General features: G+C 41.2%; 1 protein-coding gene across 1 annotated transcript in view; it reads right to left on the bottom strand.

Annotated features, from left to right (window-relative positions):
• LOC139366447 (nucleolar GTP-binding protein 2-like) overlaps window positions 1–20,500 on the bottom strand; it is a 29,486-nt gene extending 8,986 nt beyond the window's left edge. The window contains exons 1-9 of the mRNA XM_071103943.1: window positions 20,287–20,500; window positions 19,754–19,844; window positions 19,450–19,544; window positions 19,081–19,220; window positions 7,816–8,000; window positions 7,439–7,505; window positions 6,185–6,343; window positions 1,845–1,958; window positions 962–1,090 (exon numbers count right to left, since the gene is read on the bottom strand). Coding sequence (XP_070960044.1) covers window positions 962–1,090; window positions 1,845–1,958; window positions 6,185–6,343; window positions 7,439–7,505; window positions 7,816–8,000; window positions 19,081–19,220; window positions 19,450–19,544; window positions 19,754–19,844; window positions 20,287–20,350 — 1,044 coding nt within the window. The 5' untranslated portion in view covers window positions 20,351–20,500. The remainder of the gene's footprint in view (window positions 1–961; window positions 1,091–1,844; window positions 1,959–6,184; window positions 6,344–7,438; window positions 7,506–7,815; window positions 8,001–19,080; window positions 19,221–19,449; window positions 19,545–19,753; window positions 19,845–20,286) is intronic.
• Between the last annotated feature and the right edge of the window lie 2,653 nt (window positions 20,501–23,153).

Genomic DNA, 23,153 nt, shown 5'->3' with positions numbered 1-23,153 from the left:
GGGTTCGGCTCACAAAGAAGAACATTCGTGAGAAGCAGAAAAAAAACAATTCTGGAGGAGTGCTTGACGCCATCTGTCAAGCATGGTGGAGGCAATGTGATGCTCTGGGGTGCTTTGGTGGTGGTAAAGTGGGAGCTTTGTACAGGTTAAAAGGGATCTTGAAGAAGGGAGGCTATCACTCCACTTTGCAACGCCATTCCATACCCTGTTGATGGCGTTTAATTGGAGCCAATTTCCTTCTACAACAGCACCAAACTATGCAATAACTATTTAGGGAAGAAGCAGTCAGCTGGTATTCTGTCTATAATGGAGTGGCCAGCACAGTCACCGCATCTCAACCCTATTGTTGTGGGAGCAGCTTGACTGTGTGGTACGTAAGATATGCCCATCAAGCCAGTCCAAATTGTGTGAGGAGGTTCAGGAAGCACGGGGTGAAATCTCTTCAGATTACCTCAACAAAACTGACAACTAGAATGCCAAAAGGTCTGCAAGGCTGTAATTGCTGAAAATGGAGGATTCTTTGATGAAAGCTAAGTTTGAAGGACACAATTATTATTTATAACCTTGTCAACGTCTTGACTGTATTTCCAATTAATTTGACAAACTCATTTCATGTATGCTTTCATGGAAAACTAAGACATTTCTAAGTGACCCCAAACTTTTGAACGATAGTGTATATAGTCGAGGCGAAGGGTTTAAATACATACACTTCAGCACATCGTCGGGAAGTTACTTAGGCTATGAGTAGCAGATTGATACACAAACAGTGCTGCCTGCAACATCCCATTGTGTGTGCTCTCTTAGCAATCAAGGGAATAGCGTGAGATTGTACCCCCTGCATTGGCCTTTATTGAGATTACATGGACATATGTAATTTGCTCATGACACCTCCGGTATCAATATGGGCTTATGTTCAAGTGTTTTTATTTTGAAGGTATTCTTGAGGGGAATGATACCATACCTTAGTCTCACCGGCGAGGGGTGCCACGTTGCAGACCTTCTTGGAGCGTAGAGTGTTGATGACAGAGCTCTTTCCCACGTTGGGGTAGCCAATGAATCCAACGCTGATCTGTTTCTTGTCTGTGTGGAGCTGAAGAGGCAAAACAAGTTAAAATAGCAGTTTCCTGAACAATAGTCTAAACTTAACCTGTCTTCAATTCCGGAGAGCCACAACTCTAGAAAGCACTTCGACAGAGGCCAATACTAATAAAACTTATGACCATGTAATCTAAAAAAGCTTGTTTTCACCAGAGAAAAATAGCTACTGGAAGCAGATAAGTCTACACCATGGATGAAAAATCTGTCAAAACCAAGAGGTAGGTATAAATATTAGTCTCTCCACTTTGTCCTGAAAGGTCAATTCTAACAGCCATTTATTTTAACCGTTTCTTTGCCTCGTTATCTCTCTGACATGTCTGTGAGGCGAGGCCAACAACTTAAACCGCTGGAGTGGGGCAAATGCCTAAAGAACCTCAGTTCACACACACACACACACAGAGAGATCATGGAAACCTTAGTATGTTTTCTACTCAACACGGTTATCTTAAACCCAACAGGGAAAGTGTCAGCGATATACCTTTCAACTTTATTTATGTTAACTAAGCCTCCTCTGAGCATCCAAGGCCCTGTTTTATGGCCCGTGCATACCAACAATAGCTCGGCAGCAGATGGGAGAACCTTGTGTGGAGCCGCACGTTCAAAAGGGTGGTTAGAGTAGGGCGCCATGACAAAAGTTGCCCATTTGTACCAACCTCTGCCCCTTAGGGACCTACTTTTGACCAAATGGGGAGTTTAGTTCGGTCCGTGTGGAGTGGGAGACTCATGTGTGAGAAGGTGGTACCTACCTTGCCAAACTGCCTGAGGAGTTGGATGAGGGAGCCCTTGCCGAACGAGTTGGTGAGGCTGGCATGGAAGGCCAGAGTGGGGTACTCTGCGGAGAGCACGGCTACCCAGCGTTTCTGGTTTGAAGACAAAACAGACAGACCTAAGTCAGACAGACATGGACATACATTTACTCCATGTGAAATTGTAAATAGTTTGCCCAGAACGTGTGTCAGTATGAAAGGAAAGTGTGTAGATTGTAGCCTACAAACCAGGCGAATGTCAAATCCATCAAATATCCTGCAAGTATGCACAATTCAGTTGGCCATTGAAAAATGTATGTCTAGAAATGTATCATTAGGGTAAGGCATCATCTTCTCTGATGCCGATGGAGTAAATCATATAAATACATAAATTATAAAATAGCACTGGTTTTACTAAAATAGAAAACAGATACATTTCTTAATGTATTATGGTCAGACAAATTACTGTTATCACTGAACAACAACGTGAAATCTAATTAAAAGATTTGACACTGTTTTTTGTTTGCGTGCCATTATTGCTAGTTAGACTAGCCTAAACCATACTTAAAAAGGGAGATGGCAAATACATGTGTTTTGATTGGTCTGCATTTGTTGTGATTGGATTGCAAATAGAACTTCCTAGTTTATTTTTCACTTAATTTACTTTAAAAAAAAAATCTAACTTCACAGACATGAAAAAAAACACCTAAAAGATCTATTTTTGATTTTTTTTAATTTTAAAGTCAGACATAACTACAAATCGAGACCTTGGGACATAAGGTTAAGTCATTGCATGTACAGATTTTTTTTACTTGATTTGCTCAGAATGCATGACTTGGATTTGAGACTCGGCCCTTGTGACTTGGCCTCACCTCTGGGCTCGGCCCTAATTGATGTGCTCTCTGTCACCTGGAGCTGTAGGGCGAGGATAACTGATGCTATCTATATGGATGTATGATCTGTGTTTTTTTTTAAACCTTTATTTAACTAGGCCAGTCAGTTAAGAACAAATTCTTATTTACAATGATAGCCAAACCCGGACAATGCTGGGCCACTTGCGCACCGCCCTATTGGACTCCCAAACACGGCCGGTTGCGATACAGCCTGGAATCGAACCAGGGTCTGTAGTGATGCTTCTAGCACAGATTCAGTGCCTTGGACCGCTGTGCCACTCGGGAGCCCCCAAAAAATGGTGTCAGAAGTGGGAAGTGAGTCAGAAGTGGTAACTCATCTGTACAGGGTGAACACGGAATTACTCTATGCAAAGGGGTTATTGTCTTCAGGAATTCTGTCTTACTTACAATGGTCTCATACCCCACACAAGCCTTTAAATGCTGTGACATCATGTTGAGATTGGGCCTTGGTGATCAGGTTACTTACTATAAACTTGGTGTCGTTTGATTGGTCAATTGTAGTTGTTTTTAGGTTGAAAAGATTACACCTCAGAAGGTATCAATGGAATCAAGGTCTGTTTGCCCTCTTATCCTGTATCCAGTCCACGGAGGAAGGTTGTATGATCAATTCTCATTTCCTAGGCTTCTAGGTCTCTGGCCTAATAGGCATATTTGTTCATGCTTTGTCTTGAAAGCTAAGGTTAAGATCTATAGGCTTGGAATAATGCCTTGTAATGCTTGCAACTTAAGCTTTGTGCCTCATTTTACAAAGCCATTAACTTATTCGATATAGGGGGCGCTCTTTTAATTTTGGGATGAAAAACGTTCCCGTTTTAAACAAGATATTTTGTCACGAAAAGATGCTCGACTATGCACATAATTGACAGCTTTGGAAAGAAAACACTGACGTTTCCAAAACTGCAAAGATATTGTCTGTGAGTGCCACAGAACTGATGTTACAGGCAAAACCCAGATAAAAAATAAATCAGGAAGTGCCGCATTTTTTGAAACCGCCTCATTTCAATGACTCCTTATATGGCTGTGGAGGAGCTAGGAGTCAGCTTACGTTTTCCACGTTTTCCCCAAGGTGTCTGCAGCATTGTGACGTATTTGTAGGCATATCATTGGAAGATTGACCATAAGAGACTACATCTACCAGGTGGTCGCTTGGTGTCCTCCGTCGCAATTATTGCGTAATCTCCAGCTGCAGTATTTTTCCGTTTGCCTTTGATGAGAAACCAACTGCCAGGAATGATTTTTCATCGAATAGAATTGTGAAAAACACCTTGAGGATTGATTCTAAACAACGTTTGCCATGTTTCTGTCGATATTATGGAGCTAAAAAGTTCGGCGTTGTGTTGACTGCATTTGTTTTTTTTTCTTAGCCAAACGTGATGAACAAAACGGAGCTCTCTCTTACACAAATAATCTTTTTGGAAAAAATGAACATTTGCTATCTAACTGAGAGTCTCGTCATTGAAAACATCCGAAGTTCTTCAAAGGTAAATTATTTTATTTGAATGCTTTTCTTGTTTTTGTGAAAATGTTGCCTGCTGAATGCTAGGCTTAATGCTATGCTATCAATACTCTTACACAAATGCTTGTGTAGCTTTGGTTAAAGCATATTTTGAAAATCTGAGATGACAGTGTTGTTAACAAAAGGCTAAGCTTGTGTTTCAATATATTTATTTCATTTCATTTGCGATTTTCATGAATAGGAAACGTTGCGTTATGGTAATGAGCTTGAGGCTATGATTACGCTCCCGGATACGGGATTGCTCAACGCTAGAGGTTAAACACACTTTTATTTAGACATTTCTTGATTGCCTATTACTTTAACTCAAACATTGGCAATATGCATATTGCCATTTATCTTTTGGAGTCATATTTTAATAGGCTAATTGCTTAGTCTTATTATGAGACGTACGGGAGGTGTGTATATACACAGAACAAAAATATCAACGGAACATGCAACAATTTCAAAGATTTTACTTAGTTACAGTTCCTATAAGGAAATCAGTCATTTTAAATACATTCATTAGGCCCTAATCTATGGATTTCCCACGACTGGGAATACAGATATGCAGCTGCTGGTCACAGATACCTTTTTAAAAGTTATCTCTGTGGTGTGATCACCATTTTCCTCATGCAGCACGACGCATCTCCTTAGCATAGAGTTGATCAGGCTATTGATTGTGGCCTGTAGAATGTTGTTCCACTCCTTTTCAATGGCAGTGAGAAGTTGCTGGATAATGGCGGGAACTGGAACACGCTGTTGTACACGTCGATCCAGAGCATCCCAAACATTCTCAATCTGGTGAGTATGGAGGCCACGGAAGAACAGACATTTTCAGCTTCCAGGAATTGTGTACAGATCCTTGCGATATGGGGCCGTGCATTATCATGCTAAAACATGAGTTGATGGTGGCGGATGAATTCCACGACAACAGACCTCAGGATCTTGTCATGGTATCTCCAAACATTCAAATTACCATCAATAAAATGCAATTGTGTTCGTTGTCCGTAGCTTATGCCTTGCCCATACCACAACCCCACCACGGGGCACTCTGTTCACAACATTGACATCAGCAAACCGCTCGCCCAAACACGCGGTCTGCCATCTGCCTGGTATAATTGAAACCGGGATTCACCCCTGAAGAGCACACTTTTCATTGTGACAGTGGCCATCAAAGGTAAGCATTTGCCCATTGAAGTCAGTTACGACACTGAAAAGCAGTCAAGTCAAGATCCTGGTGACGACGACGAGCACGCAGAGACAGTTTGACAGTTTGTTCAGAAATTCTTTGGTTGTGCAAACCCAGTTTCATCAGCTGTCCGGGTGTCTCAGACGATCCCGCAGTTGAAAAAGCCAGATGTAGAGGTCCTCGGCTGGCGTGGTTACAAGTGGTATGCGGTTGTGAGGCCAGTTGGATTTACTGCTAAATTCGCAAATGATTTTGGAGGCGGCTTATGGTAGAGAAATTAACATTCAATGCTCTGGCAACAGCTCTGGTGGACATTCCTGCATTCAGCATGCCAATTCATATCACCCTCAACTTGAGACATCTGTAGCATTGTGTGACAAAACTGCACATTTAGAGACGGGCCTTTAACAGTGTACGGGCCTTCTTTTTTACTGGCTTTGTATTGTCTCCAGCACAAGGTGCACCTGTGTAATGATCATGCTATTTAATCAGCTTCTAGATATGCGACACCTGTCAGGAGGATGGATTATCTTGGCAAAAAATAAATGCTAACAAGGATGTAAACACATTTGTGCACAAAATTTGAGCATATGGAACATTTCTGGGCTCTTATTTCAGCTCATGAAACATGGGACCAACACTTTAAATATTGCATTGATATTTTTGTTCAGCGTAATCCTCATATACGATAATTATTACCCCACTACACGTGTATTTGTTTCAGGATAAAGGGGTATCTTACCGTGACCCAGGTGGGGATGAGGTCGCACTTGTTGAGCACGAAGATCAGGTGCTTCCAAGGCTTCTCCTTCCTCATGTAGGTCTCGATGCTCTGCGAGCGCGTACCCATGGGGTCGCGGGCATCCAGCACCTGTATGATGACGTCTGACGAGTCTATCACCTGCGGGTTAAGGAGTGAGATTGAGAGAGGAAGCAGATTCAGGGTTTGAGAGTTCTTAGTTGATCTAAAATACCTATACTTCAGGGATGCAAACCGATGAGGGCCCAAAAATGTGCCAGAAAGAAGTTGTTAAAATACCAACTTCATACGATATATTAGAAAAGGCCAAGGCAGAAAATAGCTGATTTGCTCATATTTAAAGGCCTCAATGTAGGAAGGAGTATAAATGCATAATGATCCTCTTTCCCGCTCACTCATTCACACATCCCTCACACACTCCTCCCAAATGTTAGGCGCCAAACAGAATTTAAGGATCACCAGAAAAATACATTTTTATTCAGATTTAGCTTAGAATTACATTGATTATGCAGCCTACGTTTGAAGCATCTATCCCTATGTGTGCATAACCATGGTACCATGTTGTTAGCTAACATGACTAAACAACGTTGCTTGTTATCAAACCAAAAACTTGCGGCCCATGAGTAGTATAAAAACAGCCCGTGACATGATTTATACAATTATATAACATTAGCCCCAATTTGCAGTAAAAAGTGGTTTGGAACTTTATTTTCAGTGATGTAAAGGTATAAGCATGACTGTCACTGTGCTCCATTTTTCATCTATGGCAGTGACTGAGGCTGCATGACAACAAAGCTTAGTCACTGGCCTGCTTCAGCCTTACAGCTGAAATGAAAAGATGCATATTCAACTCCATAACTGCCTGCACACCCCAGCTCGCCATCAAGGCTAAATAACATATTTTTTAACTGATAGAGCTGAACAGAAAGAATGGAGGGAGAAAAGCAGCTGAGTAGACTAATGGCTAGTTAGGGGATGCGGAGAGCTGCTCACAGCCATCACACGTGATTTTATTGGATGAAGAGTTCCGTTATGCCATATCGGACATCACGCTCTGAACTTTGATATTCTATTTGTAGGAAGCGCAGGGACGCATTCTGTCATTAATTTCCATATGAGAAACATAGTGGCAAGTTCGCATCCCTGATACCTGCACCGTACGCAGTATCTATTAGGAAAGATCAAGGTGAACTACAATAAACATTCCTATATCAATCCGATAGAAAGATGCTGTACCTTGTAGAGTTCTCCCCAAATCCTCTTCGACTGGCCCTTCTTGAAGATCTCCTCACGAGCTTCCTCTCTGTGTGTAGGTAACATACAGTTCAACAGGTGCCCACACCCTAAAAATAACCACAGACTGGAACTGCTCATGTGGTCCGACATACAGTCAAAACCTAGGCTATATTATCAAAACAAAGAAAATGGAGTATCAATCATGGAATTGGGGTAGTAGTAAATAGAAAATGGTTAGTAGTTATTGGTAGACATTGAATACCTGAAAAAGCACAGTACTGTTTGAAGGCATTGTCACTGTCAGTCAAAGTGACATCAGTGACAGTAGCCATTGACAGAATTAACAGTGCCAAAGTGACAGGAGCTCCTGCACTTACCTGACCCCGTCGTCCTCGGTGACCAGGTCGCGGTCCTTCTCAGCGCGGTAGGTCTGTGCCGAGACCTCGGCCTGTTCTGCCAGGTCCTTCACGTCTCCCACCATCAGGCTGGGTCGTTTACGCTGCGCCTTGGGCCCGAACGTGGTCTCAAAGCCCTCTGTGTCCAGGATGTGTACCTTAGAGTTCTGCAGAAGATGGTGGCCAGGGGGGGGGGAGATGGGGAGAGATAATTTAGACAAAATTGCTTGACATACTGCATTGGTTAGATAACAGGAGGAGAAAAAGGGGCTCTTGCAATCTATTTGAGAGGCCATTCTATCACAGCTGCTTCCTGAGAGAAGCAGCAGGAGGGAGACATTCGGAAGACAGACAAGGGGAAGACTTTATGATAGATGTGAAAGACGGATGTGGAAATGTGGGACGATAGATGCAATTACGTCTGTGCTGCACTCTCTTATGGTTTTCAATGGGTGTCTGAGCTCTACAACCACAAGTGTCCTCAAAACGTAACGTCTGCAAGTTGTTCAGCTGCCTAACAGACAAACCACAACCCTGGGGGGCTGGAGGAGAGCAGCTCTGTGCTCGCACAACAGATTTATGGCTGCCTGCGTTGGATAGTGTGGCTTTGTAATGGTGCATGCAATGCAAAATAAATGCTTCCACTAAAGCAACAGCTTATTTCTCTCACTGCGAAGATACAAGCAGAACTAAAATACAACGGCTTGGAGGGGGTTACAGCTGGAACAAAACTCTTGGGTGGAACAGTGGTGGAGAGAAAGAACAGTGATGTAGAATTCCATGTGTGTTCCGTGTGAGGTATATGTTAGGTTATAATTAGTTGGTGCAAACCGCAAAGCTTTATGCGACGAAGCTGGTGGCCATGTTCCAGGGGTTCCACCAATAAACAACGGCGGAGAACACACACAACACACAGAACCCCAAGTACGCAGTGAAACGGTCAATAAACTGCATTGTCTGTGCCAGATCTGATTAGGAGTTAAATTACCCTCCAACACAGCCGTAAAAGGAAGCCTTAGTCCTATTCCAACACGGAGAGAAACAGAAAACAAACAGTTTATGGATCTTGTCAAAAGCAATGATGTTTAAGATTTCAGCTTCACTTTGACTACCCGCCAGGATGTTTTGGAGGTTGTTCTTTCTAAAACTATGCGTCTATCACCTCCCGTTTCCTTCTTCCACCCCTTCTGGTCTTTTTTTGCAGTATTCTATTGCTAACCCTGGCTTTTAAAATTAACAGTAAATGACAACAAAAAAATCCTTGAAGGGGAGCAAAAACTCAAAATACGTGTTACCGACTGAAGACAGAAACTATGGTGAAAACATCACCATAAAATAGAATAAGAGACCTGACAAAGACCATGGCGAGAGAACACTCTGCCAACAAACAGTGAAGATCAGGAACAGATCAAAAGAGAGAACCAAAATTGACATCCAATTAAAAATAATTTATGCAACATATCTGGACTTGCTCACATTGCTTTGGCATGGGGCTCAATTCCCTGAAATGGCTTAAGACATAAAATGGCAAGAGAAGGAAGGAGGAGTGGGGAAAGCAGGGAGAGTAAAAAAGGAAAAGGCCATTCATCTCCAACAGCTTTGAGCATCTTGAAAGGTCTTACACGCATATGGAGCTATTTAGAGGGAAAAGAACACTGAAACTCAGTCAACAACAATGTTCAGAGAGAACATGAAGAACTGGACAGAAGTGTTGCTTGGAGACATTCGGGGCGTTTTTAGCAGGGCGAAATGGACAATAAGTCAGAACATAGCTGCTTCTTCTTTAGTAATAGCACAAAGATGCATATCATATAAATCTTAGCAGGGCGAAATGGACAATAAGTCAAAGTGTGATACATTTGACCATGTTGCTTGATAACAAATACAAGGACACTCACTGCACATTAGTGGCAGGGCTCTGGACAATTACTCAGTGCCAAGTAATACAGAGATGGTAGACTTTGATCAAAAAAAGCTATTATTTCATCTAACATATACAGGGAATGCATGATTGATATTTTGATATGAAACCTGTCAAAATAGGATCCAGAATTAGATTTATTTTTTGCTCTTCTTTGTGCATATTGGCCTATAAGCTATAATACTTACATCCAAAGGAAGAGGGATCTCAAAACATCTAGCTAGATTGATAACTATAAATATGATAGTGTTTCTATATAGCCATGTAGGATAATTGATTAATCCATCAGTAAAATGTGGGCTAATGTCCTACAATCATTTTTTTAATACATACAGTTGAAGTTGGAAGTTTACAAACACTTAGGTTGAAGCCATTAAAACTCATTTTTCAACCACTTCACAAATCTCGTTAACAAACTATAGTTTTGGCAAGTCGGTTAGGACATCTACTTTGTGCATGACACAAGTAATTTTTCAAACAATTGTTTACAGACAGATTATTTCACTGTATCACAATTCCAGTGGGTCAGACGTTTACATACAGTAAGTTGACTGTGCCTTTAAACAGCTTGGAAAATTCCAGAAGATTATGTCATGGCTTTAGAAGCATCTGACATTTTGAGTCACTTGGAGGTGTATCTGTGGATGTATTTCAAGGCCTATCTTCAAACTCAGTGCCTCTTTGCTTGACATCATGGGAAAATCAAAAGAAATCAGCCAAGACCTCAGAAAAAACTAATTGTAGACCTCCACAAGTCTGGTTCATCCTTGGGAGCAATTTCCAAACACCTTAAGGTACCACATTCATCTGTACAAACAATAGTACGCAAGTATAAAACACCATGGGACCACGCAGCCGTCATATCGCTCAGGAAGGAGACGCGTTTTGTCTCCTAGAGATGAACGTACTTTGGTGCGAACAGTGCTAATCAATCCCAGAACAGCAGCAAAAAGGACCTTGTGAAGATGCTGGAGGAAACAGGTACAAAAGTATCAATATCCACAGTAAAACGAGTACTAAGTCAACATAACCTGAAAGGCCACTCAGCAAGGAAGAAGCCACCACTCCAAAACTAGCATAAAAAAGCCAGACTACAGTTTGCAACTGCACATGGAGAAATGTCCTCTGGTCTGATGAAACAAAAATAGAGCCGTTTGGCTATAATGACCATCATTTGGAGGAAAAAGGGGAGGCTTGCAAGCCGAAGATCATCACCCCAACCGTGAAGCGTGGGGGTGGCAGCTTCATGTGGTGGGGGTGCTTTGCTTCAGGAGGGACTGGTGCACTTCACAAAATAGATGGCATCATGAGGCAGGACAATTATGTGGATATATTGAAGCAACATCTCAAGACATCAGTCAGGAAGTTAAAGCTCGGTCGCAAATGGGTCTTTCAAATTAACAATGACCTCCAAAGTTGTGGCAAAATGGCTTAAGGACAACAAAGTCAAGGTATTGGAGTGGCCATCACAAAACCCTGACCTCAATCCCATAGAAAATCTGCGGGCAAAGAACTGAAAAAGCATGTGCGAGCAAGGAGGCCTACAAACCTGTCAGGAAGAATGGGCCAAAATTCATCCAACTTATTGACCCAAGTTAAACAATTTAATCTAACAAATACCAATAGAGTATGTAAACTTCTGACCCACTGGGAATGTGAAAAAGCTGAAATAATTCTCTTTACTATTATTCTGACATTTCACATTCTTAAAATAAATTGGTGATCCAGGCCTCCCGGGTGGCGCAGTGGTTAAGGGCGCTGTACTGCAGCACCAGCTGTGCCACCAGACTCTGGGTTCGCGCCCAGGCTCTGTTGCAACCGGCCGCGACCGGGAGGTCCGTGGGGCGACGCCCGGCCCAGCGTCGTCCGGGTTAGGGAGGGCTTGGCCGGTAGGGATATCCTTGACTCCAGCAACTCCTGTGGCGGGCCGGGCGCAGTGCACGCTAACCAGGTCGCCAGGTGCACGTTGGTTCCTCTGACACATTGGTGCAGCTGGCTTCCGGGTTGGATGCGCGCTGTGCGGCTTGGTTGGGTTGTGTATTGGAGGACGCATGACTTTCAACCTTCGCTACAACTCCCGTACAGGCTCGGGAGAGACGATGAGACAAGATAGTAGCTACTAAACAATTGGATTCCAAGAAATTGGGGGGGAAAGGGGGTCAAATTCAAAAAAATAAAGTGATGATCCTAACTGACTGGGAATTTTTACAGGGATTAAAATGTATTTGGCTACGGCTAAGTAAACTTCAGACTTCAAATTTCCAGCACTAGGCGAAGGCTACTCGATGTAACAAACAGTAGAAGCTTTGAAAACTGTACATTTTCCTGTAGTAGCGTTTTGAGCTTCTCAAAATGCCTCTCTCCATCCACCATGCGCACAGTTAGGAGTGACTCGCACACACAGCAGCCGGCCACAAAACAGGCAGATACTTTCATAGCAGGAATCCTCATAACACAGACTATTACAGTTGAAAATAATCTACAGGAACGCCGTGTAGCAAAATCACCGTTGGCAGGGGTGCAAAGTTGGCCGACTGCATTAAACTATTTCTTGCAAAACAACGCGATACAGGCAGATTGGTTCACTGTGAAGAGGAGCAAAACAAGAGGGAATAGGCCAATAGGTCACAAATATAGCCTGGTTAAACCCGAAAGATCGCTCAATCTGGTGTAACCAGGCTCTAAGAAATTGGCTACCTGAGGAATACAGAGTACTGATTTTACAATAAGTTAACTACTGACTTTCAGCAGAAATAAGGAGAAGGGCACTCAACTTGTACTGCACTGACTCAGATGACTGATGTTTAAAATAAATGGATAATAAAATGATAGATTTCAGTGAAGCCTTTTATTTTATTGATCATAAATTGGGGGAAAAAGAAAAACCTCACTTGCTATGGCTTTACATCACATGGTTGCAAAGTTATTTATCCAACAGAACCTAGAAAGTGTTCTTCTAACATCAGATATACTTTTGTGTGTGTACATACACTGCTCAAAAAAATAAAGGGAACACTAAAATAACATCCTAGATCTGAATGAATGAAATATTCTTATTAAATACTTTTTCTTTACATAGTTGAATGTGCTGACAACAAAATCACACAAAAATTATCAATGGAAATCAAATGTATCAACCCATGGAGGTCTGGATTTGGAGGCACACTCAAAATTAAAGTGGAAAACCACACTACAGGCTGACCCAACTTTGATGTAATGTCCTTAAAACAAGCCAAAATGAGGCTCAGTAGTGTGTGTGGCCTCCACGTGCCTGTATGACCTCCCTACAACGCCTGGGCATGCTCCTGATGAGGTGGTGGATGGTCTCCTGAGGGATCTCCTCCCAGACCTGGACTAAAGCATCCGCCAACTCCTGGACAGTCTGTGGTGCAACTGGTGGATGAAGCGAGACATGATGTCCCAGATGTGCTGAATTGGATTCAGGTCTGGGGAACGGGCGGGCAAGTCCATAGCATCAATGCCTTCCTCTTGCAGGAACTGCTGACACACTCCAGCCACATGAGGTCTAGCATTGTCTTGCATTAGGAGGAACCCAGGGTCAACCGCACCAGCATATGGTCTCACAAGGGGTCGGAGGATCTCATCTCGGTACCTAATGGCAGTCAGGCTACCTCTGGCGAGCACATGGAGGGCTGTGCAGCCCCCCAAAGAAATGCCACCCCACACCATGACTGACCCACCGCCAAACCGGTCATACTGGAGGATGTTGCAGGCAGCAGAACGTTCTCCACGGCGTCTCCAGACTCTGGCACGTCTGTTACGTGCTCAGTGTGAACCTGCTTTCATCTGTGAAGAGCACAGGGCGCCAGTGGCAAATTTGCCAATCTTGGTGTTCTCTGGCAAATGCCAAACGTCCTGCACGGTGTTGGGCTGTAAGCACAACCCCCACCTGTGGATGTCGGGCCATCATACCACCCTCATGGAGTCTGTTTCTGACCATTTGAGCAGACACATGCACATTTGTGGCCTGCTGGAGGTCATTTTGTAGGGCTCTGGCAGTGCTCTTCCTGCTCCTCCTTGCACAAAGGCGGAGGTAGCGGTCCTGCTACTGGGTTGTTGCCCTCCTACGGCCTCCTCCACATCTCCTGATGTACTGGCCTGTCTCCTGGTAGCGCCTCCATGCTCTGGACACTACGCTGACAGACACAGCAAGCCTTCTTGCCACAGCTCGCATTGATGTGCCATCCTGGATGAGCTGCACTACCTGAGCCACTTGTGTGGGTTGTAGACTCCATCTCACGCTACCACTAGAGTGAAAGCACCGCCAGCATTCAAAAGTGACCACCTGCAGAACCACTCCTTTATTGGGGGCGTCTTGCTAATTGCCTATAATTTCCACCTGTTGTCTATTCCATTTACACAACAGCATGTGAAATTGATTGTCAATCAGTGTTGCTTTCTAAGTGGACAGTTTGATTTCACAGAAGTGTGATTGACTTGGAGTTACATTGTGTTGTTTAAGTGTTCCCTTTATTTTTTTGAGCAGTGCATATACGTGTGTGTGTGTGTGTGTGTGTGTGTATATATACATATATATAGTATGGAAACACTTTAAAATTAGTGGATTTGGCTGACGGGTGTATAAAATATGAGCAGACCGCCATGCAATCTCCATAGACAAACATTAACAGTAGAATGGCCTTACTGAAGAGCTCAGTGACTTTCAACGTGGCACTGTCATAGGATTCCACCTTTCCAACAAGTAAATTTGCCAAATTTATGCCCATCTTGAGCTGCTACTTTCAATGCCCTGGTGCACAAAGCCAGGTCCATACAGAAATGGTTTGTCGAGATCGGTGTGGAAGAACTTGACTGGCCTGCACAGAGCCCTGACCTCAACCCCACCAAACACCTTTGGAATGAATTGGAACGCCGACTGCGAGCCAGGCCTAATCGGCCAACATTAGCGCCTGATCTCACTAATGCTCGAAGCAAGTCCTCGCAGAAATGTTCCAACATCTAAGTGGAAAGCCTCCCCAGAAGCATGGAGGATGTCATAGCAGCAAAGCGGGGACCAATTCCATATTATTTGCCATGATTTTGGAATGAGCTGTTCGCATACACTACATGAACAAAAGTACGTGCAGTGTCCCTCAGGGCAGTCGTCTTGGGCCGTTACTCATCTATTTATTTTTTTAAACAAACGATTTTACCCAAAGCTATAATGACTATGTATGCGGATGAGTCCACACGCTACATTTCAGCAACCAAAGCCAAAGAACTCACCGAAATTCTAAAAAAAATGAGTTTGTCAGCATCAGAATGGGTAATTCAAAATAAACTCTTAAATACATTAAAACTAAAAGCATTGTATTTGGTTCCAAACAATTTCTAAGACCGAAACCTCAACTGGGGTTGCAAATAAAGGTGTGACCATTGAGCAAGTCGAGGACGCTAAACTCCAAGTTATAACATTGGATGGTCAATTATCACGGTCAAGTCATATTGCCAAAGTTGTGAAGATGGGGAGGGTTGTCTGTGTTTAACACAAATCAACTGTACTGTTTTTTCAGGCTCTGATCTTGTCCCATCATGATTACTGTCGTCTTGTAATATGGTCAAGTACAGCAGAGAAAGACCTAGCAAAGCTGCAGCTGGCTCAAAACAGAGCAGCACCCCTTGCCCTTAACTGTACATACAGAACTAACAACATGCATGCCAGTCTCTTGTTTGAGGGTTGTGTTTGTATAAAAGTGTAGTATTGTTTGTATATATTTGTATAAAAAAAATGTGACTTGTCTATCAGAGTTGTTACTGTTTTGAGTTTGTTGACCGCAGGAAGAGTAGCTGCTGCTTCTGCAAAAGCTAATAGGATCAAATAATAATAATAATAATAATAATAATAATAATAAAAATGCACATTTATAATCACAGTGACTACACAAGACAGACAGCTACAGCTTTGCCAGATGGGACAATATTGAATAACATTGTGTGGGATTGAACACAATCGATACTCCCTGTAGTCAAAAACATCATATGAAAGCACAGTGGGGAAAGTGCCATCTGCTCAGCATCAAGTAGTCAACTCCACCCCAGTGTTGGGTCACTTGGATGTACTAATTTGATCGGGTTGTATTCATTAGGCACCAAACAGAAGACAAACATCTGAAACACTTTTCGTTTTCAGTCGCAAAAAATTTTGCTACAGTGGGCTAATATAGCACAGTCTACCGAAAAGTTGGTACTTTGATAACAAAACATGAAAAATACTTTGATACTAGAATTTGTTACTTTCGGTACTTGTGTCAAATGTGTCTCAAGTCGGATTGAGAGGATCTAGTTCATCTAGTAATTTGTCTGAATCTTTTTGAGGGGGGGGGGCAGATTACTTGCGCATGCAGCGGACACAGCGCGAGCCACATTTGGAAAGTAAGCGAGAGGAGAGTGAGAGAAAATACTGACAGCATGGCTTCCTCAAACTAAAACATCATACGTCCACAACCCCAGCTTGTTGACGAAACTGTCTCCAGAAGCGCACGATGGGAATACTTTGCGTACAGAGCATATGAGGGCCAGCCAACCGAAACTACTAAGCAAAAGGTGCCACAAAGCAGTGCAAGGGAGGTTAAGTTCCAAAACGACAAACTTTTTCTCCCCACTGTGAAATAGTATGTGAACCCTTTAGAATTACCTGGATTTCTACATTAAATTGTATCTGCTCTTCATCCAATTGTTCATGTCTTTATTGAACACATCGTGTAAACATTCACAGTGCAGGGTGGGAAAAGTATGTGAATCCTTGGATTTAATAACTGGGTGACCCTTATTTGGCAGCAATAACCTCAACCAAATGTTTTCTCTAGTAGAGGATCAGACCTGCACAACAGTCAGGAGGAATTTTGGACCAATCCTCTTTACAAAACTGTTTCAGTTCAGCAATATTCTTGGGATGTCTGGTGTGAAACGCTCGAGGTCATGCCACAGCATCTCAATCGGGTTGAGGTCAGGACTGACTGGGCCACTCCATAAAGCATTTTTTCTTCTGTTCAAGCCATTCTGTTGCTGATTTACTTCTATATTTTGGATTGCTGTCCCATTGCGTCACCCAACTTCTGTTGAGCTTCAATTGATGGACAGATAGTCTTACATTCTCCTACAAAATGTCTTAATAAACTTGGGAATTCATTTTTCCATCGATGATAGCGAGCTGTCCAGACCCTGAGGCAGCAAAGCAGCCCCAAACCACGATGCTCCCAACACCATAGTTACAGTTGAGATGAGGTTAATGTTGGTGTGCTGTGCCATTTTTTCTCCACACAGTGTTGTATGTTCCTTCCTTCAAAACAACTGAACATCCAGGTGTACTTATGAGCTTCAGACGTGCAGCAATGATTTTTTGGACAGCAGTGGCTTCTTCCATGGCGTCCTCCCATTAACACCATTCTTGTTTAGTGATTTACTTATTGTAGACTCGTCAACAGAGACGTTAGCATGTTCCAGAGATTTCTGTCTTTAGCTGACACGCTAGGATTCTTCTTAACCTCATTGAGCATTCTGCGCTGTGCTCTTGCAGTCATCTTTGCAGGACTGATGAACATCAAAGCTTTTAGATACTTGTAACCCTTTCCAGCTTTATGCAAGTCAACCATTCTTAATCTTGGGTCTTCTGATATCTCTTTTGTTCAAAGCATGGTTCACATCAGACAATGCTTCCTGTGAACAGGAAACTAACATTTTATGAGTATTTTTTCATGGGGCGGGCAGGGCAGGTCTAACCAAAATCTTGTCTCATTGATTGGACTCCAGGTTAGTTGACTCGTGACTCCAATTAGCTTTTGGAGAAGTAATTAGCCTTGGGGTTCACACTTTTTCCAAACTACACTGTGAATGTTTAAATGGTGTATTCAAAATAGACAAGAAAAATAACATTTGTGTGTTATTAGTTTAAGCACACAGAGTTCGGATATCGGTGTGACTTATGTCAAATTCCAAAGGGTTCATACTTTTTCTTGCCACTGTACACAGAACATTTGCATTGTAATCTTATTCTACTAGCAACTACATTTGAATGATTTGAGTGACAATGACAAACACACAGTACCAGTCAAAGTTGACACAACTCATTCCAGGGTTTTTCCTTTATTTTTCCTATTTTCTACATTGTAAAATAATAGTGAAGACCTGAACACTATGAAATAATACATATGGAATCATGTAGTAACCAACAAAGTATATTTCATATTTAAGATTCTTCAAAGTATCCACCCTTTGCATGATGACAGCTTTGCACTTCATTCTCTCAACCAGCCTCATGAGGTTGCTTTCCCAACAGTCTTGAAGGAGTTCCCACATATGCTGAGCACTCGTTGGCTGCATAACCGAAGTATGAAGGCAATATATTTAGACTATTTTGCATTTGTCTGGGCTTGCTAGCCAGCATTCCTGGGCGGTGCATTTCACCCTGGGAGTTAAAGTGCACTCTTGGAATTGTAGTATGCTATGTAAAAATCCATTGTATTCCTATGGTGTGTACTGCGTAGACCAACTCTTACCATACGAGGTTGGGAGCCTGCTGGTTTGCTGTTCTACTTGAAAATGTATTATACCCACCTGGTCTGCCGGGTCTAAATCGGTGCTTTATTAGAGGGTAACAATGAAAACAAGCAGTGGAACTGGCTTCGAGGTCCAGGGTCGAGTTTGAGGGGTGTAGACTACTGCAGTATAGAAGCTTCAGAAATGACCCTCAAATACCTTTTTTTAACGTTGTTTTGGAACTATTAAAATTATTTAGCTGTAATGAAAAATGGATCATAGGTCTAATGAATGTCATTTGACCCAATATTATGGCCATCGATGATTATATTAACCATGATACTGTATGTCAAATTACATTTTAGAAGAGATATTCTTCTGTTATTTAATGCTTAAGAGTATAAAAATGTGATAAATATTGAATTTGGCCTTTACTACTGTAGTCCATAATAACAAATTGAATAGCACATTCACAAATGGCAAAAATGACAGTAAAAAAAAAAAAAACATTTTGAAGTGTCTGTCACATCTAGGATATATAATAAGTCTCTCACTCTCACAAACCCCCAACTCTAGGGGGTTATTTATACGGTGTTTTATTTTTTGAAAGAATTTGAATATATTATTTTAGATGTACTAAATGAAGGTTTAATAAAACTAGTTATCAGCATATGTTTAAAAAACAATTACGACCAGTGGTTATGCGGTGACATTTTTGCAACGGTATTTTTTCCATATCATGATACTAGACCTGCTATCGAGGTCAAAATGCTGGTATCGTGACCACACTATAGTGTGCCCAAATTAATACGACCCTGTTTGGTACTTACGTGTGCCTTGACTCTGTCGTGCAGGAGTGACATGGGCAGCCTGCTCTGTTTCATCACCACGCGGTATGGGTCCTTCTTCACTGCACCCATCTCATCCTGGAACTTCTGTAGGGACGACTGCTTGATCACCCGAGTGTTTGCTGAGACAGAGGAGACCAGAGGGGAAGAATTATCCAGTGTGTGTGTGAGTTGAGGCTACCATCTTATCTCTCATACAGATATTTTTAAAAAAGGCATAAAAACTGATTTGTTAAAAAATCAAGAGTTTGCCAGTCATTATTGACAAGAACTTTGCCATTCTGTATACAGTTTGAACTTGCTCAGAGCTGATCAATTGTTAGACAAATTGCTGTTAACAGCACTACTCACCAAACCATTTGATGTTGGGCTCCACTCTGGCCTGTGTCCCATCAGAAACAGTGGACTGGTACGACAAACGCTTGATCACCTGGCCTCGGTTGTTGCTAATGGCAAAGGATGTTACAGTCAAATATATTACAAAACAATCATTTTAAACAAGAAAAAATGAAGATGAGCTAACTTTGGAATTCCAGGAACTAGTGTGCTCTATCTGGGTAATGTGTCAACCCCTGACCTGAGCGTTACACTAGCATTATAGGAAATATGTAAGTCACAGGGGAAGTGTCACATTTTTCCCCCACCCATCATTTACCATCTCTGCTTTTGTCTGTACATATTCAGACGCCTGACAGTTGCTCGGTCCCTCATGCTGTTGCCTGAACCTGCAGGAGTCTTGGGTCGGTCTGTAAAAGGTATAGCAATGATATAGCAATTTCATGTCACACACAGTGTTGGAGACTATAGGTGGTGGTATTTCGGGTTAATTAATTGTCAGTGTCAGAACAATATTGGAAATCCATATAACGTGTAGTTCTCAATGTTATGGAAGTTGTGTTGTGTTTTTGGCATAACGTTACACATAATGTGTAGCTAAATTAGGTAGTTACTGTAGCGAACTAATTATGTCAGTGCCAAACATATTGTATACTTTTCAATTTGTAGCTAACATGAATGTCACATATGGAGCAAATGTTTCTGCATAGATAACGTTAGTTAGGTAAGGTTGGATCTGTCCATGTAGTCTTTTCAGAGAGAAAGTCTATCGGCTTAGCCAACTAACGTTAGCTAGCTAACATTAGCTATAAACAAACAGTAACGTTACACCGCGCAAGGACTGTAACTTACCAGGATTACTGCTGGCCGCCGAGGTGTTTATCGTGCTTTTCCCCTTGAACCGTGGCTTCACCATTTTGGCAGGTTATCTGACACACAGGTAGACGATGAACAATAAGCGAAAACACTCCAAATGTAAAGTGATATCTTCAACTTCTTCTATGTACCCGAACCACGTGTTTTAACTCAGCGTCCCGCACATTCCGGAAAGACGTCATCAGAGAGCGACAGTACGTGTATTTTTTTGTCTTTTTAAAAATTGTATTTATTGCAGACAAACCAGTATACATACAATAAGTATACAAACAGACAATTATAACATATGCTAGGGGGTACAACAAATTACAGATTAGAAGATTAGCTAATTAGCAGCTTTCTTATTAGAAGAATGTAGAATGTACTGTTCTAATTCCTTATAGACAACACGGAAGAGTGTTTTTTTTATTCATGAATTTCCATTCATGAATATTAATTTTACATTTGCACAATTCGATATTACGAGGTAAAATTCTGTTTCTTTATCCCTATTATAGTTAAGGAAACCCGAGGAGCACACTCTCCCATAACAAAACTAAAGTCATCAAGAATATTAACAATTATAAAACTACGAACATACATCCAAACAAATCATTTATTTACATGTAAACAATGCCAACATAAATGTAAGACTGTTTCTGGATGCTCAACACAAAAAGTACAGTTAATGTTAATGTATTTTTTGAGTTTCTTCAAATAATGATTAGCAGGTTAATACTAACAGCAGGTATGTGTGGTAATAACCATACTTTTTTTTTACAACAGATATTATTGACAAATGTATTCCAGTAAGTTGTGACATAAGGAATGGATACCATATCCCTTTGAAATAAAGCATGTATAGATCTGTTGTTCTGAGGGAGCAAGGAGAAACACATTATTCCTATTGGAGAGTCAACTGGATTAAGCAAGGATAGTTCAAGAAGGTGAGGTCTGGTTACACCTCTAAACAACATGAGAGTTCCAGATGGAATAGCATCAAAAACCATGGCAAACTCTCTATGTGTAACAGGAATATTGTAACGAGATAAACATTCGTCATGATTAAGTAACAATCTTTCTGCATTAAAAAGTTGACTTACCAGCATTTTAAACTTATTTTTAAAGACTTACCAGTTCTTTAAAAATAAAGACTTGTTTCTATACAAAATATCCATCCAAATGAAATACCTATGCGGGGAAAAGAATGATGTTTATATATTATTGATCACGCTAAGAATACTTGTCTATGAAAAGCAGATCATTTTGAAGGAATCTTATCAATGTTATAGTTACAAAGTAACATCAAATTGAAGCCACCAAAACGGGAGAAGATGTAATGAGGGAGGAAATTCCAAATTAAATTAGGATTCTTTTAGAAATGTTTAGTCCAAATTATCTTAAAAGTATTATTCAAAGTAGGAAAATCAAAAAAATTCAGACCACCATATTCATATGTGTTCAAAACGAACGATTTCCTAATATAATGTTTAGGATTTTTCCAGATGAAGTTGAAAAGCATCTGGTCAACTGCTTTACCTATTTTGTTGTCAAGATGTAGGGACTGGGCTGCATAGGTAAGTCTGGAGATACCTTCAGCTTTAGAAAGCAATACTCAACCTTTCAAGCATAAATCATTTTGCAACCAATGGTTCAACTTCTTTTAGTTTTTTTCTATAATATGACATTTAATGAGCATCTTTCCTGTTGATCCTTAGAAATGTTAATCCCAAGGTATGTTACTTTTTTATTTACTGTAATGTTGCATATAGAGGGTATCACACAGTCGTTAACAACAAACAATTCACACTTATTAAAGATTAGGCAAATACCAGATGCTTTGGAAAAAATATTTATTGACTGCTCTAGAAATCTGGTCAGCATCTTTGAAAAAGAAGGTGATGTCATCTGCAAGCTGACTTATGATAATATCTCTGTCAGCAACAGAGATCCCTTTTATATCGCTGGATTTAACAAAACTTGTAAGAAGTTGGGTTGCAAGCAGGAAAAGGTAAGGTGAAATTGGGCAACCTTGCCTAATTCCTTTTTTCAAATCAAATCTGGGAGAAGTGCCATGCTTTAATTTAATGGAACTGTTGCCATTCATATTAAGAGTTTTAATAGTACTACAAAATAACTCCCCAAAACCACATTTCTCAAGAGAGAGAAATATAAACTTATGTTCCACTGTATCGAAGGCTTTATAAAAGTCTAAGAAGACAATAAAACTATCTTCGAAGATTAGATCAGAATAGTCAATAAGGCTAACACCAGTCGGATATTATTAGATTATATGTATATTCCTCATGAAGCCAGGTTGGGTTTCTTCTATAATTGAGTCCAATACTGCCTTCATTCTTTTTTCAAATATAGAGGCTAATATTTTGTAGTTGTTATTGAGCAGACAGATTGGACGCCAATTATCGAGGAGAAGCAAGTATTTCTTGGGCTTAGGGATTCATGTAATCAGACCTTGAGTCAAACTGGGAGGGAGAGCATTATTTGCAATGCTTTCAGAAAAGACCTCCAACAGAAACGGGGCTAAATGTTGACAAAATGTTTTGTAAAACTCAGCAGATATACCATCAGTCTCAGGAGACGTATCATTTTTAAGCTGTTCAATAGAATAAATGATATCTTCAACTATAATAGGGTCATCACACTGTTCCCTCTCAGCCTCCCCAATTGATTTCACATCCCCCAGAGAGTAAAAAAAAAAGAGTTGAGGAAACCTCACAATACTTAGAACTATAACTACAGTTAGTGATTCATATGGGATCATCTGTGATGAGACCATTAGCATTTAATTGTTGAATTGTGTTATTTTTAGAGTAGTATTTTTCTAACCTGAAAAAATAAGATTA

The sequence above is a fragment of the Oncorhynchus clarkii genome, chromosome 2 (genome assembly GCF_045791955.1).
Source record: "Oncorhynchus clarkii lewisi isolate Uvic-CL-2024 chromosome 2, UVic_Ocla_1.0, whole genome shotgun sequence".
Classification (NCBI taxonomy): Eukaryota; Metazoa; Chordata; class Actinopteri; order Salmoniformes; family Salmonidae; genus Oncorhynchus; species Oncorhynchus clarkii.
Note: the sequence above shows the minus strand (reverse complement) of the source record. Positions and strands in the feature narration are given on the sequence as shown.